Consider the following 24906-nt stretch of genomic DNA (forward strand, 5'->3'; position numbering starts at 1 on the left):
AAAGACGAAGGAAACAATTCAGTCCATCAGTGAAATTGAGGAAAGATCATGCAATTTGATAATCTTTAGATTGAAAGAAAATGTTGATCTGAGTGTTAGTGATGGCAGAAGGGAGGATGATGAAAACATTTCACGTATCCTTGGAACAATATTAAAGGACAAAGTTGATAAATTTGATGTTGTTAAACAGTTTAGACTGGGCAAAAAAACCGAGAAAACCAGACCGCTGCTTGTCAGGCTGAAGTCTAAGTCTTTGAAAAATTTGATTATGGAAAACTTGTCAAATCTGAAGAATCTTGATGAAGATTTGAGGGGGATCAGCGTCGGGCATGACTTGACAAAGGAGCAGAGAAATGATTGTAAAAAACTGATTGAGACTGCAAGAGAAAAGGATAAAGATAGAGCAGATAAACAGGATTTTGTATACCGAGTGACTGGGGAACTGGGGAACTTGAGAATAAGACGACTACCAAAGAAATCGACTTTTGCGATGTCAAAAGTGGAAAAAATTATAAATTAGATGCTGATGTTCTTGGTTTTTCTACTGTTGCTGATGGTGTTATTAATGTGGATGGAGGTGTTGATTGTGATGCATATATTGTTGGTGGTGTTGATGTCGCTTCTTCTGTTGTTGGTGCTAATGTGGATGGTGATTTTGGTTGTGGTGGTCTGGATTGTGGGGTTTTTGTTGGTGGTAGAGATGTTGATGTTACTGTTGTTGGTGATATTGATGTTGATGGGTGTGTTGATGGTTGCGATGGCGCTGTAGACGATGATGATGTTGATGTCGTTGGAAATGTTGATTGTGACGTTGGTGTTGATGGTGGTGTTGATGGTGATGGGGATATTGGTGTTGGTGGAGATTTTATTGGATCTGTTGACGGTTATATCAATATTGTTAATGATGTTTATGTTGGTGGCGATGGAAATAAAGTTGGCTTTGGTCAGGTTTATGTTGGTGGCGATGGAAATAATGTTGGCTTTGGTGGTGTTAATGGTGATGCTGACGAAACTTTATCTGTTGATAATGATCTTAAATTTACTGTTCATTTGGGTTTGTTAAACATTAGATCTATATTATCCAAGTTTAATGTAATTTTTGGTTTAATCTCTGAAGGATTGGATATATTTGTTGTTGCAGAGACCTGGCATGGATCTTCTGACAGCCTATCAGTGGGATTATCGTTGCCTCCGGGTTATCGTTTTATAGATGCGGTTAGGGCTGGTGATCCTTTCCATGGAGGTTTGATAATATTTCTTGGACCGTCTTGCAAGTATAGACGGATTGTTGTGCCTACAGTCACTACGTTTGAGGTTTTAGCAGTTAAACTTATTATTGATCGACAGGATTTTATATTATTGGCTGTGTATCGACCGGGTTCGGTTCAACCTTCGGTGCTGTTTTTTAAAGAGTTAACGGTTGTTCTTGATAGTATAACGGTTTTGAATTCTAGGATAGTACTGGCAGGAGATTTCAACATTCATGTTGAAAGAGGTAGTGACACTCACGCGGCGACTCTGGGGGATATATTCGAAAATTATTGTTTAGTCAATCACACAAAGGAACCAACTCATATTCTTGGTGGCACACTTGATCTAGTGGTCACTTCAGTAGATTTTCCAGTTATAGACTGTTCGGTCCATCCTAGTGGTGTTTATTCTGACCATGGCTTTATTCGAGTAGCTTTGTCAATTACTCGTAACCACTCTTTTAATATTTGCAAAAAAATCAGATCCTGGAATCGAATGGACAATGACGGCTTTACTAGAGTTTTTTTGGAATCCGCGATATCGAGACCTTGCATAAGTGACAACCTTGACGCTGAATTTCAATTGTTTCTCAATGAATCTCTACGAATTGCTGGTGTAATTGCACCTGTTCGAACTGTCTTGACTAAACGGGATCGTGTTGCCCCATGGTTTGATGATGAGTGTTATCGTTTGAAGCGATTATGCAGGAAAAAGAACGAATTTTTAGAAGGAGTCATCAATCTATTCATCGAGAAGAATGGAAAAGAGCTTTAGATGAAAAATCCAGGATATTTGGTGTTAAACGCAGTCAGTACTGGACCGTCATTGTCAATGATAACAAAGGTAATCCTAAGAATCTATGGAGGGTAATAGATAAGATCCTTTGTAGAGGTAATAAGGATAGCATATGCTATGATGCTGAGCGGTTAACTGCAGATCAGTTCATGAATTTTTTTGTGGAAAAATTATCTAAAGTCAAGGACGGATTGGCGCCCTCAGAAAGGCTGGATGTCATCGCAACTGGGGTTCAGTTTAAAGAACTATCAACATTTACTGCTGTGACTGAGGATGATGTTACAAGCATGATACAAAGTGCACCAGCTAAGTCATGTCAACAGGATATTTTTCCGACTGATGTTGTAAAGAGATACGTTAACCTGTTCACTCCGTTTTTAACATCTTTGATCAACTTATGCTTAAAATCTGGTCGTTTTCCTCAGGCGTGTAAACACGCAATTGTGCTTCTTATTCTGAAGAGGAGTGGTATGGATGCTATAGATATCAATAACTATAGACCGATTTCTAACCTCAATTTTATTTCGAAGATTATTGAACGTATGGTTGCTAGACAAATACTTGATCATCTAAGGTGTAACAATCTGCTACCCTACAATCAGTCGGATTTAGACAGTACCACTCGACTGAAACAGCATTATTGCAGGTCCATTCTGAACTTTGTATGGCAATGGATCAACAAAAGATATCACTCCTTACGTTTTTGGATATGAGTTCCGCTTTTGACTGCGTTGATCACAGAATTCTTCTTGATAGGTTGCATTGTAACTTTGGTATTTCTGGTGTGGTTTTGGAGTGGATGGAGTCATATCTTGTTGGTAGAACTCAGCAGATTTCGTTTGGTGGAAAATTATCTGATATTACCACAGTTATTTTTGGTGTTCCTCAGGGGTCAGTTCTTGGACCATTGCTATTTCTCTTATATACGTCTGAGGTCTTTAAGGTTATTGAATCATTCGGCTTCTCGAGTCATGCCTTTGCAGATGATATTCAGATAATAGTCAGTGGTTCACCTAGCTCATTTCAGGCTGAGCTGGATAAACTGGTGGACTGTCTGTTGGCGGTTAATTTATGGATGTCGAAAAATGGCTTAAGGTTGAATCAAAATAAAACTAAATTGTTGCCTGTTGGAACATGGCAACAGCTGTCCAGATTAGATGCTGATTCAATTTTTGTCAATGACGTGGTAATTCAATTCTGTGATAAGGCAAAGAATTTGGGTGTCATATTTGATTCAAACTTGTCGATGAAACAGCACTTCAAAATGCTCTCTAGAGATTGTATGCTACAGATTAGAAGGATTAACCAAATTCGCAATTCATTGGACGTTTCCACACTGCAGACTTTGGCTCATGCATTTGTCCATTCGCGAATTGATTATTGTAATAGTTTGTTTTATGGATTACCCCTGAGGTCTACTGCGATATTGCAGTCTCTACAGAATCGTATGGCAAAAGTAGTGGTTGGTGGTTTACTATGATCACGTGACGCCCATAATCAAAAGTTTGCATTGGTTGACAGTTGATAAAAGAATAATCTACAAGATATCAGTCTTGTTGCATAAATCAATGAATGGCCTGACACCAGCATACTTACAGGATAAATTTAAAAGGTACTCAGTAGATTCTTATGGGTCTAGTCTAAGATCGTTTTCTGCGAATCTGTTAAAAGTTCCGACTGCCAATCTATGTATTGGTTCACGTAGTATTGCGGTTTCTGGACCAACTGTCTGGAACAGCCTTCCCGTCCATCTCAGAGATCCAGGATTGTCCATTACTCGCTTTAAAAAAGAACTTAAAACATTTTTGTTTTCTTATGAGATGATGTATGTATGTGTGTGTGTGTGTGTGTGTGTATATATATTTAATTTCTTTTGATTTAAAAACGGTTTTATTGTCTTGCCAATTGATGCTTGTTTTTTTTATTAGATAGTCATCTTATATATCGGTTGTTTCTATTTATTGTTTTTCATTTCTGACTTTACGTATTATTATGTATTATCATCTACCGTCGGATTATTGATTTATCCATATTTCATGTTGTGTTTAACGTTGAGTTTGCTTTTGAATTTTATTTAATTGGCGTTACATAAACTCTTGTTATGATATATGTGTGTGTGTGTGTGTGTGTCTGTTAAGAGTCTTTTCCATAATAGCTGATTTATATATGTGTCTTTTTTTTCACTGGATTTCAAAATGTTTGATTGTCATGACAGTTGATTTTTTATTTTTGATATTTGTTTATCACCTTATATCAATTGTCTCTGTTTTTTGTGTTTCGTCTTGGGTATTTGATTTTGCTTATTATTATGTATTATCCTTTAACTATTGATTTTTGATATGTTTAATGTGTGAGAGCGCTTTTGAATTTTATCTAATTAGTGCTATATAAATTATTGATATTATTATTATACATACATACATACATACATACATACATACATACATACATTGAATGCATTGCAAATTTTCTTTTCCTAATTTCACACATTTTGTTTTCGTACACTTTGAAGCCATATTAATTTGATTGTTGTGTAATACATACATACATATATATACAATACACACATATAAGAATATTATTTGTTATTTTAATACTTATTATATATTTATTATTCAGCTGCTCCTGTGAATAGATTGTTTTACTTTTCGAAAGTTTATCTATCCCAAATTAAATATTTATTTATTTATTTATTATTTATCTTTTATTTTTATTTTTTCAGACAATGAAATTCTTACAATAATAATCTTATACAACCGTGTAATAAAATAAAACAACAATCAAATTCGTGACACTCTATTATTATTATTACTATTATTTATTTATTTGTTTATTCATTTATTTGTTTATTTATTTAAATTTAAAAGAAAAATATACTCATAACAATGCAACCTAGTTTGGTGTGTGCATGAAATAACAATTATTTATGTTAATTATTGAAAATGCTTGAAAATTAAAAATATTTTTAAATATTTTATTCAACTAAAAATAATTTTTATTAAAATTAAAAGAACACGCCCATCCTCACCTTATATACAAATGTTCTGGAAATGAAGTAGAGTAGTGACAGAAGGTTCCAGAGTAGGAATAGGACAACGATAGTCGAGACGATGGTCTTCCTATTTAGGGCCATCTTCGTGGAATGTGGATGGTCATGTAACATAACTACCACAACCAGCCACAACTCAACATTAGCATCTGAGATCTGAACATTTTAATAGGCAGACAAAGTCAGGTCGTGCATGTAGGAATGAATTCAATTAATTATTAAACTAATTAATTCATTAATTAAATAAAGTAATTTTCAATTATAATTGAAAAGAAATGTGAATCAATTAATTGCAGTTCTAAACTTTAATAATTATTTTATTATATTTCCTGGTAGTTTGTTTCGAATTGTATGACATGTCAAACAAACATTTTTAATAACTTGGATAATTTAATTTAATAAAAATTAATAAATAAGGAAAAAATAAATAATTGGTTGACTGACCAAAAATTAAATTTAAAACAAAAATAGCTCAATTCAATTGAAATGAATAGTCAACTTTTGAGTGAGTAAGGTGAATAAATAAAATATAATTTATAAAAGTAAATAATAATGATTTGTTGGATAAAGTAACAAAAAAAATTATTTTTTATTTTTAAAATTTAATAATTAATTTTATAAAATAATTAATTAAATAGATTAGAAATTATTTAATTTTAATTAATATTATTATAATTAAAAATTGATTTGCAATGCAACTAATAAATAAAAAAAATCAAATTAAAATATTTAGTTAAATTGACTGAATTTCAAATAGACTTAATATGGACTAACTGTAATGAACTTACCTAACTTGAGCTGATTGGGTCCAACTTGAATTGGTAGGGACCAATTTACTAATTTTAATTAAATTATTTTCCTTTCTTTCTGTAATTACCAAACCGATTTTTCCTGATTTATTAATTTTAATTAATTAATTTTAATTAATTAATTAATTTAATTCCTTCCCCTCTTTTTTACTCGCAATCGCCAGCAGGCCACACACGGCCAAATCCGACGAGAAACCGCGACGTGTAAATATTTACGTTTTGTTTAAAAGTTAATAGATATAATAATTTTTCAATAAAAATTTTTTAAATAAAAAAAATTATTTTAAAATTTAAAATATAACAAAATTAAAAAAAAATAATTTAAATTTTTTGTAATAAAATAAAATATTTAATTAAAATTAAATTATTTTACATTTCTTGTCGTCATAGCAACCAGTGTTATTAAATGGCGATTATTTTCAAGTAAAATTTTTCAGTTTGTTGTCAAGTTAATCGTCTGTAAAATTATCTGTCCAGCAAAAACTTTTTAATCCAATTATGGTTGGCTAGTTTTGTTGAGAATTTGTTTTTTCAAATGACACAGAACAATTTAATTTTGATGCTACCAGACTTTTCAAACCACATCAATGAATCAAAATTCAAATCAAAGAAAAGAAAGAAAGAGGCAGACCAAGCAAACACAGAATAAATAATAATAAGAATACACAACACAAACAAACTAGCTAAATAATATAGCATAATCATAACATATTGAAATAAATCCTCCATGATCATTTCAATTTCATTTTGGTCTTTTTTCTTGTTACAAAATATTTTATTTAAACTTGTTTTTATTTTTAATTGCAATAAAATTTAATAAGGGTGTCTAATCTAAAAATGAAATAAAATTTAATAATGATCTGTTTTAATTTAATTTTATTAAAATTGCAATAAAATTTAATAAGGGTCTTTTATCGCTGCTAAGAAAGCTGAAGTCAAATCCCGAGCAAGAGCTGCGAATCCTCCTGCTTGGATTGGACAATGCTGGAAAGACAACTCTATTGAAGCAGTTGGCATCTGAGGACATCAACCAGATAACTCCAACTCAAGTGTATATTATGTATTATTTTTTCTATTTAAATTTAAAATGAATTTCATATTTTTTTAATTAGCCTTTATATAACGTCCTACCTCGGGGAACCGGGTATCTGGATGCAAAACGAAGATTGATTGAATGACTATATTATATTTTTCAATTACCTTTCAAATAAACTTTTGTACAAACAATATGTTTATGATAAAATGGTTGTATGTGTTATACATTCATTCATTATGTGTCATTCCTTCATTATGGATAACAATCCTTTTATTCTCTGTTACTCTTCATTTCTTATCACTGATTCATTTTGTGTCGTCCTTTCATAGGAGGGTATTTGCCTGGTTGTTGTTTGTCTAGAGCTCTTTTGTATTATGAATGTTTAGAACTTTTATTTAACTTTTTTGCCTTAATTTCTTGAAAAAATTATTTGAACAACGGTCAGCTATTAACTGCATGTATAAATGAACTGGAATAAAATTCAGGGATTCAATATAAAGAGTGTGCAGTCGTCTGGATTCAAGTTGAACGTCTGGGACATCGGTGGTCAACGTCGCATTCGACCTTATTGGAAGAATTATTTTGAGCACACAGATGTCTTGGTGAGATGTTTTCAATTAAAAAATAAATGGTTGTGACATCTGATTCGTTCTCTCATGTTTTCATTTACGAAAAAAAGTTTTTCATTCATCACACAAATTTAAAATTGTTTTCAATTTATTTGTTTTTTTTAAAGTTTTATTTAAACAAAAGCTAGAATATAAAAAATATAAAATTGTGTGTATATGAAAATTGAAAGATCTTTATGCAAACCAGTTATGACTTGGTGAGGATTGTTAAATATTAAACACAACACTTTGGTTGTTCTGATGGTGTAATGATTGAGGTAAGGTGCTTGCCTCTGCTGTTACAGTGACTGGGATTGAATGCAAAGAATTCTCCGCGTGCCTGTCACGTGCAGTGTGCGTGATGCATGAATTCACAGGCAGTGTATATGATGCATGAATTCACATGTGCTGCGTGTCTGTTGTCGACACTTCTCCTAGAAATGCATAAGAAAAAATTGTAAGAGAGAAAGAAAGAACGATGTTGAGGATCCAATATTTTTTTAATAGTTTCTTGAGTGGGTGGGTGTCCATGGAGATTTCGAAACTGAAGAATTAAAAATAAATCTAGTAAGTTGGAAAAAATGCATTTCTGCCATAACATTAACTAATATGATTGCATCTGAAATTATTCGGGCTAAAATCTGGTTGCGGTTATTTTGCTGCATCAGTCGCCCTTATTATATAATTTAATTTTTGTTAATAATAAATAAATGAGAAACCCAAGAGATGGAGTGATGGCCTCTGAACGAAACGTTCTTTCAAATTTCAGATATATGTTATTGACAGTGCTGATAGGAAAAGATTTGAAGAGACTGGAATGGTGATGTTTCCAATTACTTTTTTTCACATTCGAACAAATTACTATTATTAATAATTTAATTTATATATCTTACAACATACTTGTTTTAAAATTTTTATTGCATTAATTTTCACAAAAATGTATTTACTTATTGCTTCATTTTTAGTTTTTTTTGCAACAACAATGTGAATCGTTTGCATGATGCGTGTGCATATAATGTCTGGAGGTTTGTATGCAATGCAAGAGGCCCGTGGCTATGGTTGAAAATGTTGGGAGTCATACCCACCTAGCTGGCATGTGGTGTTGTATAAAAAGAACAGGGTGGTACCTACTATATGATGATAGTATGGTGTCATCGTATGTTATTGATAAGTAATACATGTAGCGCATGTATGCATGCATTTGAACTATGCCTAGGCCTCAGTAGAGTTGAAGTTTCGGTTAACCTTCTCAATTGATTGATTGATTGATACTCCGCGTTGCAACGTCTCGCTGATGAATGTCTGACCTCGTTTGCACCATCCAGGAACTCGGCGAACTGCTTGACGAGGAGAAGTTGACAGGCGTCCCCCTCCTGATATTCGCCAACAAGCAAGATCTCGTCAACTCAGCAAAGGCCAGTGACATTGCCGAAGGTCTGAATCTTCATTCCATCAGAGACAGGCACTGGCAAATCCAGCCATGTTCTGCTGTTACGAGTGAAGGGGTTAAGGTATGATGTTCTGCTGGTTGCTAGTATTTTTTCATGCATCCACCTTCTTTATTATTATTATTTTTAGTATTATTATTATTTATTATTATTATTATTATTATTTATCATCAATTGTTTGTTTGGTTCTTTTATTTGTTGCAGTGATGGGATCAATGAACAAATTATGAATAAGCAGCCAATATGCTTCTGCACTTCAAACTGGTTTTTGGTGGTTGATAGAAATGCGAGATGAACTCCTAATTTTTGATGCTTTTTATTCATCAGCCAAACAGCCAACCAAACAACCAACCAAGCCACTAACCAAACAAACAGCCGAACAACCAACCAAGCTACTAACCAACCAAACAGCCGAACAACCAACCAAACAGCCAAGCACTGTCATATGCGAAACGCCAGTTTTTCAGTTTTTAACGGTGCTCACCAAACTTTGATCGCAACAGAACGCCACGCATGAGCGTTCTGCATGCGTTTGAAATACGCAGTATTCACATTCATGTTTTCAAACCAGGTCACTCTTACAAAGGACTAGGCCATCGCATAATAAGAGCGCGAGACTCAGCTTTTCTACCGACTGAGCTAACACACAAGACATCGTTATATTACATCCTTATCTATAATCGAATAGATTAAGCTCTAATTTAATACAAATTTATTTAATCCAAATTTATTTAATCTATTTCTGTTAATTCTTTTACTACATATCAGCAACATAAAGAGAAACAAATATACATTATAACGTAGGATACTTCTATAATAAAAACATGTTTGGTTATGTTAACATATTTTTAAAAACAAATTTATATCGAGATAGCTGATCCTCCTTTACTAACATTCATGCGGGGATTTGTGCTAAAGATAAAAGTCAATTCGTGCAACCCACATTCTACATTCTTTGACATATTTATGTGCCTAACCTCTTTCTTTCTTCTCTGCTTATTGACTCTTCTCGTCTTCTTTATTTTAACAATATGCGGATGTACTAAACTTCGGGTTTTATCATTCTATTGTTTTCATGTAAGTGAAATTGTGAATAAATCTTTTAAAATTCAACGGTAATATTTTTAACTTCGTAGCTATCGAATGAATGGACGATCACGCTTCATAGCAGATTGATTTTTAATTACAAAATATGGAACCGTGCCGGGTAGGTACTCCTGTACCCGACCTAATGATTTGAGAGAACATATGTACGATGCCTGCCTGCCTCCTTGATGACAATGTTGATGACATCATAATGATAACAACTGCAACAATGTTGTTAACGTTAACATGTTTAATGACGAAACTTGATAACATGGGAATTTAGACAAAATTATGACGAAAGTGGTAAAACTAAAATGACGATGTTGATGAATATCTTGATGTTAATGCAAGCAGGCAGGCAGGCATCGTACATATGTCCTCATAAACTTTACAGGACGGTATGGAATGGATGATGAAGAATGTGAAGCATAAAACAAAATGATCATCCTACATCATTGCATCTTTAGACCAACATCCAACATCATCAACATCCAACATCATCAACATCCAACATCATCAACATCCAACATCCTCAACATCCAACATCCTCAACATACAACAGCAACATCTAGTTTCATCCAAACAACAACAACATACAACTACAACGCACAAAACAATTTTATTTTATTTCCTTGAATCATCACGACATTTTGTTTTGTTAGAAGTTTTTTGTTTATTTATTTTGTGATTACCGAAATAATTTTTTATTAAATGTTTCCAATTCAACAAACTGTAATCGATGTTGTCAGTTAGGTCGAACAGTTAGCTGCTTGATTGCTTTCACGCATTCGTTCTGCCTGTAGATTTGTTGACAATTTAATTTGCTCGCATTGTATAATTTTATATTATTTAGTTAATTCGTCAGTTCTTTTGTCTGCATTCATCATAGTCACGCACAATTAGTTAGCCCTGTTTATTAATATCCTTATGATAAACTCCATTGGCGTTTGTATAAATAAAAATTAAACAGTTAATGATCACGTGATTAAGATGTCAACTGACGTCAACAGATTAAACTGACAATGCAGCTGAACTCGTTGGCCACACCTCAACAAACAGTCGTGCTTGTCGCTGGCTTCATTATTTCATTACGCAGCTAAATTATTTCATTATCTCGCCAGCCTCACGCACGTGCTGCCATCCAAATAAAGACACCATTATGCACCATTACAATAAAATAGTACGGTTATAAGGCAACAATAAAAAGATGCCATGTTGAATTTTATTGACGCATAAAGGAGACGAAGGCGGGTGCAAGTGAGCGCGCGCCATACAAACCCCGCTATTGATTTAGCTACTTGCTTGCAAAATGTTCCAACATCATTAAAGAAAAATTAAATACCATTTAATTATCTAAAGCGGATACTTCAAATTTTCATTCGCTGAACATTAAAGTTTGCAAACATTTCCTGCCTATTGCTGCTGTTTCGTTCTGTAGAAATGTTGTTGTGACATGAGTGGGAAATGGACGATGACATTATGTTAACAATATGATGTGATGGCATTATGATGACTGTGAAAATATGATGATGATAAGGACAATGAGATGATGATGAATATGATGACAAAGACAAAATGATGATGGTGATGAAAATTTAATAACGATGACAATTTTGACAATAGGACGACGATAACAACATGATGATGATACTACATGAGTGTGAGACTGAAATCTGTACATTTCTATGGATGTACCAAGATCAGCGAATAACATTTGTACCTCACATTAAAAACGCGGCTTCGAAGATCGCAAGAGGTCTGGCTTCAATCAACAAATACAAATTCTATCTACGCAATGAAGGAAAAAGTTGCAACCACATGTTAACTACTGCAAGTTAGTTGGGTTTCATCTTAAATTCCACTTTTAAGCCGAGTTCCCCTTTATGAGCAGGCAGTCAAAATACTATCAGACTGCAACCAGGATGTTACAAGAAAAAATAAAAATTTCTTAATGCCAGCGAAACCGACTTCTTCATTCAACCAGTAACGAATCTACCAAACCAGTCTTTTCTTTTCGTCTTCAGCCAGCCAACTCAACTACCTCCTTCCTTTGAAGATTGTTTAAAAAACCGTGAAGTCAAAGAAACAAAGCTGCAAAAATATTTTAAACCGGCAAAGAAGAAGAATCTTTTATTTCATCATATCAGTTGTTCTGGACTACGAACTCGAAATAAATTTGAAAAAATAACTTTATGGCTCATCATTTTATAAATTTAAAAAACATTTCTAAAATAAAGTTTTTAGGTTGACCTAATTATGAACTACGGAAATTGTGAAGTACAACTTTAATTGTAATCTATGGAGCCCGTCCATTTATTTTAAATATATTGTCTGACAGACGGGGGTCGATCAACTTATCGGTTTTGTCTCAATCAAGCTAATAGTTTCATTTATTTGTTGCATTCATTTTGTATCATAATTATCTGGAGTTAGTTGTTAAACAAAAAGTCCAGTTCTTGTGCCTCTTGTGGCAGTATGATGATGAAAATATTATGATGATAATATGATGATGGTGACAATATGATGACGATGAAAAAAATATGACGGTGATTACAATGTGATGATGAGAATATGACGATGGGGACAAAAAGAGACCACCTGAGGCAAGTTGATGACGTCATCCTGAGCTTCATTAGACCTCCCTTGTCTATTGATTGCATTGCACGTCTTGTAAGGTACGCTTGTGTGGTGTGTGTGTGTGCGTGTGTGTGTGTGCGTGTGTGTGTGTGCGCGTGTGTGCGGTGCAGAATAGAGGGGACGGGGGTGGGTGGTAGGCGAAGAGATACTAATCAAAATTATCATCGCTCGTGATCAATTCGTCACAGCCCATTATTTGATCACCTGGGCACAAACACAACATATCAATTTGAAGACCGAAGATGGTATAGAAATACCGAAAAAGCTTTTCTGTTCCATCGTGCATAAAATAAACAAAAAATTAACTAAAGAAACTTTAAAAATGATTTACGATCAACCGTTAGAAAAATCGAAAACGCCGAACATGCTGTGATTTAGATCAATAATTGCATGCATATATATTTTTAATATATTTATATATATGTTTCAATTTTAAAAAGAAATATATATATTTATAAAGTATGAAGAGGATGATGGTGGAAGGAGTGAAATGGTGGTAATAATGATGATGATGATTGTGATGATGATCATAAAGATGATGATGATAATGGTTATATCGATAGTTATGCTGATGAAGATGATGTTGGCCTTTACTTGGCATTTTTGCCTAAAAATGTTTGTTTGCGGTCATAAAATATAAAATCCATAAGAAAAAGTAACCAGGAAGTACGCAAAGTTAAGGATGCTGTGATGATGGTGTTGATGGTGAAGTTAGTAGTAGTGATGTTGTTGCTGCTGTTGCTGTTGTTTTTGTTGCCGCTGTTGTGTTAACGTTGTTGGTTATAATGTTGTTTATGTTGTTATATTTATTTTTCTAAAAAACCCTCATAGTAAAAGCCAATTAGACAACAAATTGAAAAGTAGACCAAAAAAGCAAAAATATACAATGACAATAACAAAACGTGCCCGATGACAACCAATGATGAAAAGAAAACTGTTGTAATGAGAAGTTTCTGATACTCGAAGAATGGACTCGACGCCAGGGGGTACCTGTCCATCACGACGATCTCAAATCAGCTCGGCTAGACAGACGTACAACGGAAAAAGATACTAAATATGTATAAATATTATGCAAATTCAAGAAATAATCTATTAAAGAATGATCAAAATGAGTAAAATCTTTAAAAAATTAATAAATATTTTTTATAAAACTGAAAAAATGTGAAAATTGTAAAATTTGAATAGATTGATGAATGGAAACTAAAGAATGAGACCAGACTCTAAAGCGCACTGAAAATGTATGCGGGTGCGTTCGAAGTTCTGTATAGGTATTTTAAGTATATGCTTGACGCTAAATGAAACCCAAAATGGAAAATTAAAATAACAAATTTTTACAGGATTGTTATTTCAGAAATTTTAAATATTTGAAGTTTTTAAGATAAGTTAGTTTTCAAGATATTTTAAGTTTTTCAGAAAGATAGCCGGCAGCTCTAATGAATGGCAACCAGCTTGGATGCATTGGAACACTAAAAATCAGTTAGATAGAGAAGAATGGTCAATCTCTAGCTAAATCATTTCATGGAATTTTACGGAAAATCCAAAAATGGAACAGTCGAACTTACGACTGATAACCAACAACAACCATCGAATGGTTTTCCTGATCGGGCAGTCCGAGATGTCCCCTCCTTGTTAGCCTCGTCAGAGATTTTTTATATCAACTTTAGGTGAAAACTCTGTAGAAATATTCTAACTTCACGGTGCTTAATACTAAGAAATTCATTGCATTCCGCTGAGCATGTACAACAGCATTTGATCGTTACTTTATATTCCTTCTTAAATAAGACATACAAAACACTTTTTTACTTTCGTTAGTCATTAACAAGTTACGTTACAAATTCTATGAAATTTAAATAAGAAAGTTGTATACAAATAAACTGAGTTTAGAAACAGTTCCTCTTTCAATGATTTACCTCGTTACTATGTAACATTTATTTAACACTTTTCAAGTTTTAAAAAATGAACAAATTTTCAGTGTACTAGAGGTAGCACTAAACAAGACACCACATATTTCATATATTTGAGCTCCTAGTTGTCAATAGTTGATGCAGTCAGTTTTCCTTGCATTTGAATACGATCAGAGCACGACGTTGCGTGACAATAGCATGCCACTTACATTCTAAGCCACCACTTTACATCTTTCAAATCCAAACAATTCAACTGATGCCTACGACTACACTCCATAAACTTCCCATTGAACCTTCCCATCAAACAAGATAATCATTCTTTCACCTTCCACTGTTGGTACTTTTTTAAAACATCTTTCTTCAGATTTACAGAACATTTTAATGCTTCTGAGGTGCACTCACCTGCTTATTCCTGGTCTCACCGCCATTAAGAACATTAAAAAGTTAATAGCAAGTTATTCAGTGGCGTTCATTTGTCGTTGCCAACGGCACGGCTCATATTTCAACATCATCTTCGTTGTCACCACCCAGCCACATCACCATTTTGATCTTCACCATCATAATCATCACCACTCCAACTACAAATCATCATCATCATCATTGCTACCGTCATCACCACCACACTCACACCATCATCATCACCATCACACTCACGTATCATCCGATCATCATCATCCAACTTGGATAAATTACGATATACCCACTGTTTCTGTGCTTTGCTGTCTTTGCATGGTTGTTGTTGTTGTTGTTGTTGTTGTTGTTTCAAAGCATTCACATTTTCTGCACCTACCTACACAACACACATCTTCATCACCACCATCATCTTCATCGTCCTCCTCATCATCTTTATTTTCATCATCACTTATCGTCATCATCATCATCATCATCGTCATCATCACCATCATCATTCTTACCGTCATCATCACCATCATCATAACCCCCACCATCGTCTTCACCATCATCATCATCAGTTCATGTCTTCTCGGTCATTCATCATCTGAAGACAACCAGTGCTTGGAAACAGTTCAGTCTATGGGAATGTCAGCGCGCGCGCGCGTGTGTATGTGTGTGTGTGTGTATGTGTGTGTGTGTGTGTGTGTGTGTGTGTATGTTTGATCATCCGTGTGTCGGTATGCAGTGTCGGTATTTTTTGAGAGCCCGGAGTCGGATTTTTTTTACACGGAAAATGTTATTTATTTTTAAAAAATTTTTATGTGTTTTCCTGAATTTTTTTATGATTGTGTATTTTAGAGGATATATATATATATATATATATATATATAATATATATATATATATATATCCCTACATATGTATTTATATATATACATATGTAGGGATAAGCAATCATTTTTAATAGTGGAAATAAATGCTAACAATGTGAATAAAATCACATAATTTCTTTCAGTATGTTGTAAAACATAAAAATAAAGTAATTATACTAAGGTAAACGATTACATTGGCTGATTTTGAGTGTTTGCTTAGAGTAGTCTTCATTTAGTAGTGATCATAATGTGAAATTATGACGCAAAAATGGAAAAATTTTTTTCATCCGACTCCGACAATACACAGTTCGTATGTGTCTTTATGCGTCTGCCTTTGTCTGCCTGTTTGTCTCTGTGTATGAGTTTGCATATTTGCATATACGCTTCCTTGTACAAATCAATGAAGCCTGCTGACTGGCCAGAGTTTGTCCGCATCAGGGATTGGATGTTCGGCAGTAGCAACAATCCAACTGATGCTAAACTATTCACTGCCTGGTAAGGTAAAGGTGTATGACTACTAAGTTTACAAAATTTTAGGCTTTTATTTTGCATAGCGTTTCTTAGACTAATTTAATATTTATATTAGCGCTATATAAATGCATTATTATTATTATCAACAATTTATTAAGCGCATTATAAAATTAAAATTTCTCGAAAGCGCTCTCTATTATAAATGAAATCAGTGAAGGTCAATAAAGTACAAATCGATAAAGTATTTTTATGTCAAAATAAATATGTTTTTAATGTGTATTTATGTTTGTGTGTGTATATATGTGTGTGTGTGTGTATATATATATGTGTGTGTGTGTGTGTGTGTACTTGTGCGAGTAGAAGGGGTTGCTAAACATTCCACATATTTGCGTATGTTCATAAATCGTACTCAAATGTGTGGAGGTAAAAACTTCTCAGACAAATTTGAGATTTCAGGTTACATGTAAAAAGCGTTCATAGGGCTTTAAAAAGTTCGTTGTCATCTTTAACTGCATATTCTTACAGGAACATCAAGCGATTTCAATGTACAATGCCAACAATTCAATCTCCAGCACACACACACACACACACACACACACAAATATATGCAATTATTGATGAATTTAACTTTTTAGATTTTTCTATCGGTAGATCGTCTTAAATCATTGTCATGTTTTTTGAGTTCAAAACCAAAATTAATTTAAATTTATATTAAGCAGGATAAAAAAGAAGAGCTTCTTTCTGTATTCCTATACCATCTTCGGTGTTAAAATTGATATGTTGTGGTTGTACCCAGATGTCAACACCAGATTTTATTATATTAACACTACAACATTATATTATGTTATATTATATGCTTAACACTACAATTATATTATTACCAGCTCAAAAGCAATGTAACATAAATCTTACTTTTGAATAGAAATTTAGATTGTACAAAATAGTTCATATGCATTCTCATACACACGCATACACATATATTCATATGTGTACACACACACATATTCATATGTGTACACACACGCGTCTACATGTATGCACAGGTGCACACAAAGGCACACACACATGTGCATGTTGTTATGATGAGAGCAGATTAATCGTACGTACGCCTTCTTTAGTACAAACGGTGGAGCTGAGCACACGTCTAAAAAACATGAGTGACAATGTGGATGGAAGAAACACTTGTAATCTACAACAGTTAAATACAATACAATACATTACAGTACATCATAATACAACTACATTACATTACAACAGTACAATAGGAAATAAAAATAGCATCAAGTAGAAGCTAAGGTTTCGCAAAGATACTGACGAATTTTTGCTTGAGGCAACTTCTTGTGGGAAGTTTTAACAATAGTACAAGTGCTATCAATACGAAATTGAAACAAATAAATATAAAACCCTGAGAATGTCTTTATAACCGGAATAATTATACCTATTTAGCTGTAAATTGTTGCAAGTTGATGCAAATGATGTTGAATTGATTAAAAATATGAAAGCAAATAAAAGGTGCTCGTCAGGAGCTTGTCATTTAATCACCATCATAATGTGACTAAATCATTCTTCATTATATAAATTTTTTTAAACAATTTAACATACATTATTAAAAGTCTAAATTATTAAAATAATTTAAATAGAATTAATAATTAATAATCGTTTTTTAAGTAAAGAAGTACAATGGAGAAGGTTAATCTCATTTGAATGGTCTTCCGACGAGCAATTGTTGAAGAGGTGCTCATTCAGTCACTCATCACGAAAGATCGTTGCAAACAATTATTCATTTCTTCGTGAAGTCACTGCTTCTTATTTATTATTGAGGCATTTTTATTTTGCTTATTACGGCACTATTTCTACAACAACTATTATTATTAATTAATTAATTACTATTATTTTAATAGTACTGTTTTAATAATTGGCATGCCCCATTTCAAGCATTATGATGATGTAATGATTATTATTATTAATTACTATGCATAGCTTCAGGGACGCTTGGATAAACAATGACTTTTGACCTTTCCGTAGGCTTGGATAGACAAAAAATTCTTTAATCGTTTCCTGAAAAGTTTGATGGTTGGTTGTTCCCGAATGATGGCAGGCGAACATTCCATATGGAAAGAGAGCTGTATGTAAACGGATGAATTGCTGACAGGTTGATGCAACTGAATATATGAAGACGAACAAAGTTGACGGGTTGATGAACGACGCGATATAAATTGAGGAAGATATGATGGTTGAGATGTATTATGCAACTTGTACGGCGAGTTTAAATATAATGAGTTGACGTACTGGTAACCAATGTAATTGAATGAGTGAATCTGTGCTGGAAAATAAATTACCGATATTTAGAACAATTTTTTGCAACTCTATTTTCAGCTCTTTAAAGTAAAGTTCAAAGTAGGAGGGAAGACCGTAGAGAAGAGAATTACAATAATCTAAACGTGATAGTTCGTAACATCGAGCCAGTGCAGAAGCAGTATCTCCAGTGAGAAAACATTTGATAAGCTGCTGCTTCAGATTCGTGGAGATTTAGGTAAAGAAAATTTGATAAATGCTAACCGTTTATGGCCATAGTACATGCATTTAAGTTGTCAAGCTGAGATATATGATTAGAGGTGCGAATTTTAGCTATTAGACATGTGTCATCAGCGTATTGATGAAAGAGTGAGCCAAAAGTGTTAATGATATTAGAAATAGGAAAGGTGTAAGTAGTGAAAAGAATGGGACCAAGGACAGACTCTTGAAAAACTCTAGTAGATAAAGAGCTAAAAAAGCTAAAAAAAAGAGTGGAAACCAAGTTTAATATGTTGAGAACGATTTGAAAGATAAGATTGAAACCAAGATAAGGCAGATCCCGTGATGCCATATTCTGCCTCAAGTGTCAATAAGCTTCTTATGATTAATGGTATCAAAAGCTGCTGAAAGATCCTGGCTGACCATGACAGCACAATTTGGTTTCCACATGTTAGCAAGTTGGTCGTGAACATGAAGGAATAACATTTTCTGTAAGCGGATTGAAAAGGAGAGAAATTAGGAAATAAAGTAATATGAGTGAGTGTCGTGTTCAAGACAATGCGTTCAAGTAATTTAGAGAAAGTTGAAACGTTGGAAATAGGACGGTAGTTGGAAGGATCAGATAGATCAAGGTTAAATAACAAAAGTTTTGTCATTATTTATTTTAATAAAGTTAGAATAATATACACTTTTCTAATTTATTCTAATGTGTATAGTACCTATTTCGATTTTTCAATTATCACTTGTTGCAGTTTATATAGAGAATTTGTATAACCCAGGCCTTTGTTCCTGTGATTGGCATTTATAAGTCACTTTGTTAATTTCACTGTGTTCTTTACTAATTAATATGATTTCTTCGTTCGGGCTGGTTGCTTTGGTGTTATGTTTTATTGTGCTAGTTTCATTGGTATCATTTACTTGCTCTTTGACAGCACTTTGGTCGATGCTACTTTTTTCAGTGTCTTTATCGGCATCACTGGAGTTGTTAGTATATTTTAATATCGTTCTTCTTGTCCGAAGTTTTGTTGAAATCTTTTGTTGTTGGTTTATCAGTTGTTGTCGTATGTCGATGAGGATGGAGTTGGCTAACTTCAGATAGGAATGGCTGGAATTACAGTATACTATTTTGGTGTTGTTGTCCAGGGTTTCTTTTGTAATTTCAATATTGTGTGTGTTCTAGGTGTGTCTTCATGGAACCTTCCATTTTGTGCATGGTCAGCCGCCCAGTTAGCGATGTTGTAGTTACTCCGATATATGAAGCAGCCGTCAAGAGGGCATGTAAATTCATGCGTCAGATGGCTACGTTTTAAAGTCGAACCATGTTGAAGAGTGCAGTTGTTGTTCATGACAAGGTTTGATGTCATGCAGTAACATCGAGATAATTGAATAAACTCAAAATTACAGAAGTACATTGCGTAGCTTTTTTTAAGGCAAAAGGCTTCGGTGGGATTCGAACCCACGATCTCCTGCTTACTAGGCAGGCGCTTTAACCAACTAAGCCACGAAGCCACCTTGATATGCGAGGAGTAATAAAAGTAATAAATTTTTTACATCAAAAATTGAGAAATGTCTGCAAACGGTCATAACCGTATTAAATGAATATCATCAACAGCCTATTGTCTACCAAAACGGCGAGGACGCTGCGTAGCTGTTAAGTGAAATTCGGCCTTTTATGAGGTCGTAGATGACTTCATTATCCAAAATCTGAAGCGCACAGTTTAGCAGTGGGAATATCAATTTATTACTTTTATTACTCTACTTGTGTATGGGTGGCTTAGTTGGTTAAAGCGCCTGCCTAGTAAGCAGGAGATCGTGGGTTCGAATGTTGTTTCAAATAATGCTACGCGATGTACTTTCGTATGCCCTAGCGCTTTTGAGATTTTTTAAAGAGCGCTCACAAATGATTTGAAACCAAATGATGCAATCCACATTTGGCCTTGACACTGACCTTGACATACAATTCAGCAGAGCAACCTTGCCTCACAATTTTTTTTATCATTTTTTAAAAATCAGGAACTGACAGGCGCAGAAACTGTTACAGCATGCAAAGCAGTAGTATAAAATTAAACGAATAAATAAACAAAAAAACGGAGAAAGAAAAATGTTTGAACACGAAAAGTAGAATAAAATAGAATAATGATAATGATAATCAGCAAGCACATCCCTCCGTCGTGCCCAAATGTTTTCAACCGACACAAAATGTGCAGGACAGCGCACGAAGAAGCACATGCAATAAACATAAATAAATATAAAGCAGTCGAAATACAAACCTATTTTCATAATCAGCATAAACAAAAAGTGCAAACAAACAAATCTCAAACAAATATTTTTTACGACTCAACCTGACCAGGTCCTTTCCTGCTGTTGAGCTGATTCATGGACAATGCATGACACCCACTCATCGTCACCTGCAAACAATACAACAGTCTGCATCGAGTCACAACAAGACATTCTGGAATGGTCCAAACAAAACAAGTATCGTCTTCGGGCACATAACTCAGATAAATAACAACATGAGTTGATAAATAAAGGTTAAAGGTTACTCTCTCTCTTTTGCGTTTGCTTCTGAGGTTTCAACGACAAACACACACAGCGTGCAAACCACGCATCATACACATTGCATATGATAGGCTTGTATGGGCAGATAGAATAGAATTGCTTGTTGTGTAAAGGTGGTCTAGAGGAGTAGGACCACCTTGCCTGCAATGTTTCATCCCGTGAATGTTGTTCATCTACATCTACAACGTGTCAACAACAACAACGACAACTCGAGAGACAACCAAGAGGAAATGATTTTTTATGAATCATAAAAATAACCCAACGACAACACCGGTATTTTTGGTTGCTTATTTTTTGCGAAATTTTTAATGGAAGGAAATGTTGTTACGAAGATTCGAAAATCTTTATATAGTTACTCATTGTGTAAAAAGTTAGAAAGAAAAACCGTTTCTCATAAAAGGTCACACAAAATCTTTAATTTCGTTGAAAATTTTGAAAAATAAATCAATTACAAAAATTGTCTTAGTGCATGCTTTTTGCTGATTTAACGGTTCATATCACAATGAACTCTGCTCAGATTTGCAAAAACATGGAAGTTAAAGTAAAGTTAATTGAACGTAAGCCATTCGAAATGGTTTTCCATCCGGATATTTTGACTATAAAAAATAGAAACACATTTGAGTAACTGAATAATTTACTTTGGACCAACTGATAGAATGCTTTAGAAAAATGTTTTTAAGTTACACACAAAATAATTCAGAAGAAAAAGAGGTTACAAAAAACTTATGAAAAATAAAATTATGGATGAATTGTGAGGTCTCAAAATATGGATGGAGCACTTTTTATCAAGTAACATTAAACATTTACAAGATATTTGTCACAGTGCACTTGCTTCCATGTCGTGTCGGTTCGCAATGTTTGTTTTCAATTTGCTCTGTTGAGAAATGTTTTACACAAAACAAACAAACACCCACCACACACGCACACACATACACATACGCACGCACACGCACGCACACACACATACATTAACACACTTTAAACTAGAAAAAACGTTTCTTATGACCAATAAATAACTTTTTAATAACAGAAGCAAATTTATATTCATATCGACCAAGTTACATTAATTTAATACAAAACAACCAAAAAATGGTGCTTAAGTTAATTTCTAAGTTATGATTGCTTTTTGATCGATTGGTTGATTCTGAAATTTATAAAATTTAACAGATTTTTAAAGCAGTGATACTAATTACAACAGCAATCTGCTATCACAAATGAAAAAAAAATTTTTGAAAAATTTCAAGTTTTATACGAATGGTTGAAGAGCTTGACAGATAACCTCATAAATGCAGTTGGACAGCATTTTCGTGCAGATTTCAAGACCCATGCAATTAACTTCTCAGACTTGTACACTTCGATTGGTTTGATTGTGATTAACACCCATTTCAACTGAAAATTTGCAATAATCTTCATTGTCTTTAAGCTTCAATGGCCGTTAAAATTGATTTAAAAATTAATTTGTTAAAAAAAGCATCCATCAATTTACAAATAACAAACAACAACAACACAACATAACATTGTGTTGTTGTTGTTGTTATCATTACATAACATTTTTAGTGGACTCAGACCAAAAGTCATACATCTAAAGGATTTAAATATAAAAATTTTACGTTCATATACTCTGCAAATTCAAATTATAAAAATATTCATGTGTAAATCAAAAGTATTTTTCAAGTACTATCAAAAAGCGACAACAGTTCATTCAATACCGCCTCAATGAAATTAAAATCGGCAGCATGTAACATATATACAGGTACAACATCAACAACTTACACAGTTATCGTGATATGCAGTTGCTACAACAAATTGAAAAAAAAAACTAAAATATAAAACTACAACAGCAGCAACAACAACAACAGTCTGATTGATCATGGTGAACTGGTGCTCGGGGAACTCAGCGAACGTCAAGCTGCAACTGCAGAAATGGTGATGGAGGTCCTCAAAAGACAGTAGTCTGCGGACCACTAAGCGACTGCTGACTACAACAGCGGCAGCAGCAACAACATGCAACAACAACATGCAACAACAACAATAATATGCAACAACAACAATAATATGCAACAACAACAATAATATGCAACAACAACAATAATATGCAACAACAACAACAACATGCAACAACAACAACAACATGCAACAACAACAAAAACATGCAACAATATGCAACAACAACATACAACAACAACAACATGCAACAACAACAATATGCAGAAGCAACAACAACAACATGCAACAACAACAACATGCAACAACAACAACAACATGCAGCATCAAAACCAATAACATTATGCGAAAATTTGCACTAACGTTTAATGTATACAACGACTTGCAACAGCAATACAAAGCAAGTTACTATGTAGATTCTTGCCTGGAAAAAAATATTGTTAAGGATTTGGAAAAGTGCACCTAGATATAAAATGCCTCTAAAGTGTTTTAAATGTCGGTTCATTGAATGTAAGTTGGATCCGATGGTCCTTTGATGGATTTCACTATATGAGACACGAATTACAAACACACACGCGTCATTCCAACTGGTCTAACCACGTGCTTCAAGTTGGATCCTTTTATGTTGATGTCTTGTTGTTTTTTGTTGTTGTTTTGGTTTTTTGGTGTTGTTTTGTGTTGCGTTGTTGGCATTTTGGTGTTGTTTCGTTGACGTTGTGTTGTTGATGTTAGTGGTGATGTTGTTGTTGATGTTAGTTAGTGGTGATGATGTTGTTGATGTTGTTTTGTTGATGCTGTTTTTGACTGTTTTTGGTGTAAAGTGACGTAGTGTTACAATCCTAGATGTCATCTGCAATTGTGTTGTTGTAATTGTTGTCGGGTCGTTGAAATGTTAAGAGGCTTGTTGTATTTGTATACTGTTGTTGTTCTGTTAAATATATGAAATGTATTTGCGCCTGTTGTTTCAAACAAGGACATCCAGTGAGTCAGGGTCAGTCCTATGTTAGGGTCAGTCCTATGTAGGACTGGGTGGTTTTATTCATTGTAACTTATGATGTTGAATCGATGGAGGCATGAGATTGTCTGTATTGCTGCTGACGGGTGTATCATTTTTTGCTGTTGGAGATGTCATTGTTGTTGATGTTGTTGTTGTTGTGTTGTTGATGTTGTTGTTGATGTTGCTGATGTTGTTGATGTTGTTGTTGTTGTGTTGTTGATGTTGTTGTTGATGTTGCTGATGTTGTTGATGTTGTTGTTGATTTTGTTGATGTTGTTGTAGTAGTTGTTTAGTTAATGCTGTGTTGTTGTTGTAGTAGTAGTTGTTGTTGTTGCTGATGTTGTTGTTGATGTTGTTGTTGTGTTGTTGTTGATGATAATGTGTTGTTGTTGTCAATATAAGCTGTTGGTGTTTTCATTTTGGAGTAGTTTAAATGTTGTCGTAGCTATTTTTTGATTGAATGCGTAGTAGTATGGGGCGTTGAAAAAATTCTGAGATGTGGTGCTGTGGCGGTGTGGTGGGATGTAAGAGTA

The 24906-nt window shown here is 33.8% G+C and overlaps 2 protein-coding genes across 2 annotated transcripts; one reads left to right on the forward strand and one right to left on the reverse strand.

Moving 5' to 3' along the window:
• The first annotated feature begins 6326 nt into the window (after positions 1-6326).
• HELRODRAFT_102089 (hypothetical protein) lies at positions 6327-11020 on the forward strand. The gene is made up of 6 exons (XM_009026187.1): positions 6327-6405; positions 6810-6953; positions 7426-7542; positions 8318-8368; positions 8874-9059; positions 10477-11020. The coding sequence occupies exons 1-6, from the start codon at positions 6403-6405 to the stop codon at positions 10522-10524; spliced, it is 549 nt and encodes a 182-aa protein (XP_009024435.1). The 5' UTR covers positions 6327-6402; the 3' UTR covers positions 10525-11020.
• A 5123-nt stretch (positions 11021-16143) lies between these two features.
• Positions 16144-21324, reverse strand: HELRODRAFT_178070 (hypothetical protein; the record flags this gene model as incomplete). Its single annotated transcript, XM_009026188.1, has 6 exons — positions 16144-16380; positions 18375-18482; positions 18649-18870; positions 19297-19362; positions 19687-19849; positions 21221-21324. 6 exons carry the CDS (start codon positions 21322-21324, stop codon positions 16144-16146), a joined length of 900 nt encoding a protein of 299 aa, XP_009024436.1.
• Between the last annotated feature and the right edge of the window lie 3582 nt (positions 21325-24906).

This window comes from Helobdella robusta (genome assembly GCF_000326865.2).
Source record: "Helobdella robusta unplaced genomic scaffold HELROscaffold_45, whole genome shotgun sequence".
Classification (NCBI taxonomy): Eukaryota; Metazoa; Annelida; class Clitellata; order Rhynchobdellida; family Glossiphoniidae; genus Helobdella; species Helobdella robusta.